Source organism: Gavialis gangeticus, unplaced genomic scaffold, assembly GCF_001723915.1.
Source record: "Gavialis gangeticus isolate Ggan-Ray unplaced genomic scaffold, GavGan_comp1, whole genome shotgun sequence".
NCBI lineage: Eukaryota > Metazoa > Chordata > Crocodylia > Gavialidae > Gavialis > Gavialis gangeticus.
In genome coordinates this window covers 74,443,977-74,450,200 of record NW_017729029.1, presented here as the reverse complement: position 1 = coordinate 74,450,200, position 6,224 = coordinate 74,443,977, and the positions used below count along the sequence as shown (strand labels likewise).

At 36.1% G+C, this 6,224-nt stretch overlaps 1 protein-coding gene across 1 annotated transcript in view; it reads left to right on the top strand.

Moving 5' to 3' along the window:
• Window positions 1–283: 283 nt before the first annotated feature.
• Window positions 284–6,224, top strand: part of SH3RF1 (SH3 domain containing ring finger 1) — a 177,124-nt gene continuing 171,183 nt past the window's right edge. The window contains exon 1 of the mRNA XM_019521760.1: window positions 284–801. Coding sequence (XP_019377305.1) covers window positions 415–801 — 387 coding nt within the window. The 5' untranslated portion in view covers window positions 284–414. The remainder of the gene's footprint in view (window positions 802–6,224) is intronic.

Sequence of the window (6,224 nt, the reverse complement as noted above, 5' to 3'; positions counted from 1 at the left end):
AGGGTTGAGCTAAGCAGCTGAGTAATGCAGATAAGACAGGCACTGTAGTGACCAGTGGTGCTGTGTGTTTTATTGCTTTTCATAAATCTTGAAATTTACAGGAAACTTTCCGTTATAATAATTTAATCTACAAACTAAATGCCTAAATGCCTTTAGGGATTTGGGTTGAATTAGACTTGAAATCTCTTAATTTTTTTATGCTTCTCCGTACAGTATTTTTTCAGAAGAAATACTTTTGTTGATTTTTAAGAGCTAATTATTTTGTCTAGATTATTAATGCTTTACTCCTTTTCTTTTTTTCCCAAGACTTTCAGGGTAGAGTCTGAAGAGGCATGGACATAACCTGATACCCCTGAAGCGCTCAGAACAAAGATGAATTTTGTCAAGGCTTGTTTTTGCTGAAATAGATGAAAAATGGATGAATCAGCTTTGTTGGATTTGTTGGAGTGTCCTGTTTGCTTAGAACGTCTTGATGCTTCTGCAAAAGTCTTGCCTTGCCAACACACCTTTTGCAAACGCTGCTTGCTTGGCATTGTGAGTTCTCGAAATGAGCTTCGATGCCCAGAGTGCAGGACTTTAGTGGACTGCAGTGTTGACGAACTTCCTAGCAATATTTTGCTGGTTAGACTACTGGATGGCATCAAACAGAGACCCCGAAAACCTGGTACTGGTGGTGGGACTGGTGGTACAAATTCATTAAGAGTCCAGAGCAACACTGTTGTTAATTGTGGTTCAAAGGACCCCCAGGGCTCTCAAGTTGGACAGCAGCAAAGAGTACAAGCACGGAGTCCCCCTGTTAGGGTAAGTATCCACTGTAAATGATAAGACATAGTTTCAGGTATCAGTCTGTGTCTCCAAAACAGTTGTTTCACAACAAAAGTAATCAAATGTTTACACTGAACAAACGAAAAGCTTGGAGTAGCTGTTGGAAATTTCTGAAGGAAAAATATTTATCACTTTTCATAAATATACTGTACTGGGTTTAGAATTCATATTTTTGTCTTGCTGGTTATTGGTAAAAATGTTTAAAAAATAGTATGCATGACATCTGTTGAAAATCAAATTTGTTTAATTTAAAATAGTTGAGAGAGGAGAGAACCAACCTAACTGTAATATTACTATTGATTCTGAACAGGAAATGAAATAACTTAAAAAAGACCACTGGTATGAAATGATTAAATAACTGTTAATTGTAAACACTTTTGTGAAGAATATTTAAAATTGCTCTCCGCTTGATAACTGCAACATTGGAAATTTTGTTCTAGGTTGTTGATTTTTTTTCTTTCAAGAATTGTTACCAAAATTTCAATATTATGCAACTCATATAGTGGATATTAAACACTCAGCCCCATTAAAGGGACTAGGAGTTTTCCTATTTTGCCCTGAAATTGTATAGTTTGATGATTTTTTTTTAAAGCCTTATATCAAATTAGGTATGTGATCTCAGCGTTTTCTCATATTTTTTTAGTATTTTAATGTGTTGGCTGTTTTTTTTCCCTCTAATTGTTTTGCCTGCAAATTTCATTAATGTCTTTAAAAAAATACAAATTTTTATCTTTAAAATGTTCAGTGTAGTACACTGAAGTAGCAAACCTATTAGATATTTGCAGGTGTTGCATTCAGGGTCTTTTATTTATGTTACTGTATGCTGGTAGAGAATGTCCATCTCCCACCTGATACTGAAGTTTGAGGTTGTTTTGTATTTATAAAGTCTGTGCCCTGAGAGTTAAACATTAGCTTACATCTTTGCCTTTGTTTCTTCTTGGCATTTGTTCAGATTGTAGGATTTTTCATGCCTTGTAATAAATCAAGCTATTGAAGTCTTGATTATAATTTCTCCTAGAACTAGTAATTGAGAAGAATGTTTTATGAGATGACTGACCTAGCTCCACTTCATCTAATGACAGGGCAGATTAGCGTCTTTGAAAAAGTTTTGTTGCGTGTTTAATGTTGCTTTTACATTCAGAGCTTCTGGGTATGAACTGAAATTGTCTTAATGATTTTAAGTGCCATACCTGTTCTGAAAAATGCATTGTATTTCGAGAAATGGTCTCAGGAATTTGGAGAAGACAGTTTAAGTGTTAATTCTGTATGTCTTTTCTTTACCTTAGGTAAATTTTCTACAGCATGACTATTAGTTTTCTTTGCAGCCAAGGGAGGAATCAGTGTCCTGCACTGATTAGGTTTAAATAATTACTGCTTACCTGATATTTCTCAAATCAATTTAGGTGTGCCTCTGAAGGCAATCTGCCGTATGTTTTAATATTTACACTACAGTTTTCTGTAGAACATTAAATAATGCATTATAGCATTCTCTTGTACTGTGTTTCATGACCTCTGTATAATATTGCCCATAAAAAGTAGATGAATTGGTGTGAATAGAAAACCAAGAGGATATTGCATTTTTACATAAAATTTGAAATTTAAACAACATTTTGAAAAAACTGACAGCAGTTTCAGAAATAAACATAATTTTTTTCATTATCTTGAAAATGTACTATGATTTCTAAGCAGCTACCAAAAATCTTGCATTGCAAAAATGCAAAGTATCAGGACATTTCATTGCACATTATCTGTTAGTGTTTGCTAAATCTTTGCACTTGTAAGAGAATTTTTCAGAAAAGTTAGAGGCTTATAGTGCATTGATGTACTGTGATTTTTCATAGCTTTCCGAAGATTTATTGCAAGTACCATGAAAGTTAATATTAGATATTCTCCTCTTTTTATATTCTTAGACTGAAATGTTCTGCAATACCCTGATATTGTGCAATGTTTGTTTCACATGTTGCACAGACCAGAAAGTGATAACATATGGAATGTTGCTTCAATTTATTAGTTATGTTTTACCATGTGCCATTGGAATTGTGACCATGTGGTTCCCTCATGCAGTTAACTGATGTTGAAAGAACATTAGTGGCAGACTTGAGCACTTACAATATACTGCACACATCTTGTTTCCAGAGTTTTAAGGTTGTCTGGTTGACATAATGTAGACATTCTCATTCAGTGTGGGGGGAAAGAAAGGTTGATCTGCAATCTTTCACCCACCTCTGCTAGTCTAGACTTCTTTTTGAGCTGAGAGGAAATACCTAACCCCCACCCCCCAAAAAAACCCAAAACAACAACAACAAAAAACCCAACAAAAAACACCAAACAAAAAACAGGTGCTTGTTCTGGGAAGGAAGCAACTCCCTAGGATTTCTTTTTTTAATTAGAAGTACAATGAACAAGAGACAAGAAAATGAAATAGTTTGTGTAGCAGAGTGCAGTAGGTCTCTCTTAAAATAGTGGAATAAGTTATGCTCACTGGTGGTTGGTGATGAAAGAGTCATTTTTCTAGATTAGTGCTAGAATCAGACTTCTTGAGCTATGGAATTTTTCTAAAGGGGAACTAATAAGTGAATATTGCTGTTACATTAAGTGAAGTAAACTTAGATGAGAGCTGTCAAGTCACAAACATTCTGCTTATACCCTAAAGAAATACTAAACCAGTAAATGTCTTCTTTTTTTAGAAGATGCAGTAATTTGCGGGAAAGGTTAATGCATCACATATGCTGTTGCATGAGTTTCTGAACTAGGTCACTGATGGGAGAATTGCTAGCCCTACTGTTATACTGCAGTGTGCACTGCCTTTTACATGTGTGCATGAAAACACCATCTAATAAGCAAAAGAGAGCATGTCCCCATGTGCTGAAAATTATGTTTGTATTGTGAAGGTTGTAGTGTAGTTGGAGGCTGGCATACTTGTTTAAGAAATCTCTCTGCAGTTTTATAGGTGGGTTTATGTTCGTCTTGGATCTGAAACTAAGATTTCAGTTGTACATAATAAATGTCTTTGTTATAGTTCTTTAAAAATTATCTAGAAAATTTTCCACAAAAATACTTCAGCAGCAGCTGAAAGAAACTAGAGATGTGTCCTAATCTCTTGACGAAGGAATATAAATAGTTGTTTTTTATTTTCTGTAATTATCTTTCTTGAATTTGTGCACTTATAATTCATCACCCAGTTGCATGCTATTTTTTTTCCCCATATTTTCATGGTGTTTCTGGTTTCAACCATTCCTGTGAGAGTGTGCCCAGCCTAGCTGGATATACACTTTAACTTTATGTGTTTAAAGCAGTGGTTTTCAGACCTTTAAAATTCAACCCTCCGCCACTTATTAGACTCAAGACCCTCCTCCATAACTCTCACGAACTGAGCAGCACCCTGTTTCAAAAACTATTTTCTTTAATTACAGTACTTGCCTCCTTTCAGATAGGCCAGACAGTGGGGGTAGGGGAATGCTCAGGCAGGGAGAGCCTGAGCCTGTCCTTATCTGCTTATCTTCATACTTATCACATATGTCCCTTACGTCCTTAGACTTTCTAAGGGTCTTGTGACACCCTGGTTGAAAATCACTGGTTGAACGATAATGTCGTCTCTCAAACATCCTGAAGCTGGCTTAGACATCAAGACTTAAAACAAACAAAAACTTAACTTTTTTTTTAGAATTCATATTTTCAAACTGTTCTTTGCAAACAGGAAGCTTAGAAACTTATTTTGAAAAATGAAAGCTAAGATTCTCATCTGATTCAGGTTCTGGGACTTGAAGAAAAATACTAAATATCACAGGATTTGGAACACCTAACATAACTCTTTCCTGAACTGATGTTTGTGGTCTATTTCTAGCATATTTATATATATCCCATGCCTTTGAACAATATTTATCAGACAGTCAATAGAAGAGGTCCTGATTGTATTTAAATATACATGGATATCTGGTTGACAGTGTAGGACCTCTAGCGGTAATAATATCCATATTATGGAGAAAAGGGACAAGGCCCATAATGAGGACTAATAGGAAAAAATGTTACTTGAATTAGTTGTATTACATGACATTCTTGAAACTTATTTTTCTCTAACGCTTCAGTTGTTTGCAGAAGCTTTTTGAAATAGAGCAGAAAGAACACACATGGTCATAGAAATGCCTTTTTTGTTCCATGAAATTAGGTTTAGCTGAATTATGAAGTAAAGATCAGATTTTTTTCCTTCTCACTTGAATTCTTAAGGAAGATAGTAATGTAATGCATTGTAAAGCACTGAGCCTATACCACCACCAAAACTAGTAGTTCATGGTACATGGGAATGTCTGGGAGACACAGAAACAGTGACAGGAGAGGAGAGGAGAGTGCATTCAGGCTCCCCCTTCCAACCCATCTTCTATGGACTTAATGTTGTATGGTCCATCACCTTATTCCCTTTGGTGAGGCTACCATAAAGGCCAGAAGCTCCTCCATATTCTGGAAGGTGAGGAAGAAAGAATTGGACCAGGCTGGACTCCCCTGACCGTTAGCTTGACTTAGGACTTGACACTAACGGCCATTTTCCTTTTGCCTCCTGAACCCTAGGGATGTCAACTTTCTCATGCTTTCAGTTAATGCATTTAGTCTTGTGGTAGATGTCTGAGCTGATGGTTCAGAAGTCAAACCCTGATGATGATACATGATTCTGAAAGGGGAAGATTGCAGTTGTATGAAATAAATATCTTTGTTTTAGTTCTTTAACAATTATCTAGAAAATCATCCACAAAAAGACATCAACAATTAAGGCTCCAAAGTCAAGTGCTTGAAATTAGAAAATGTCAGGTTTTCAGTTGTCTATATCAGTGGTCTCCAAAGTGGAGTGCGTGCACCCCAGCAGGTGTGCAAGACGATCCATTGGGGTGCGGGAAGAAAATATTAGAACTTCTATTTATATTTATATAAATATACATATATTGGGGGTGCATGTTCAAAAATTTTTTACTGATAGGGGTGCGCAATCAAAAAAAGTTTGGAGACCGCTGGTCTATACAACTTTAATTCTGGGAGATTGTATGCGTTTTAATGTAGTCTTCCCTTAAAAAGGTCACAGGCTATTTTCCTCCCTTGGGACCTCCATGTCAGTGTACCTTTTGAATCTGCAAGGAGGCAGAATTAAGGTGACACAGATGATCATAAATTAGGAAATGCTTGCAGGGGCTCAGTACTGCAGATTAACTTTTTAATTTTTGTTCTGTATAGTTCCTTAGACTGTTTTGTGAGGTGGTGTGTCTGGCGCTGTGATTTAAAAAGGCTGGGACAGAGAGGCATGTTAACATTCAGGAATGAGTGCAAATCTGTGGAAGCTCTATGGGCCATATACATATGCTGTTTTTAAGACTACATATTTGCATCTTAACTCTGTTACTACTACCTATAACAAG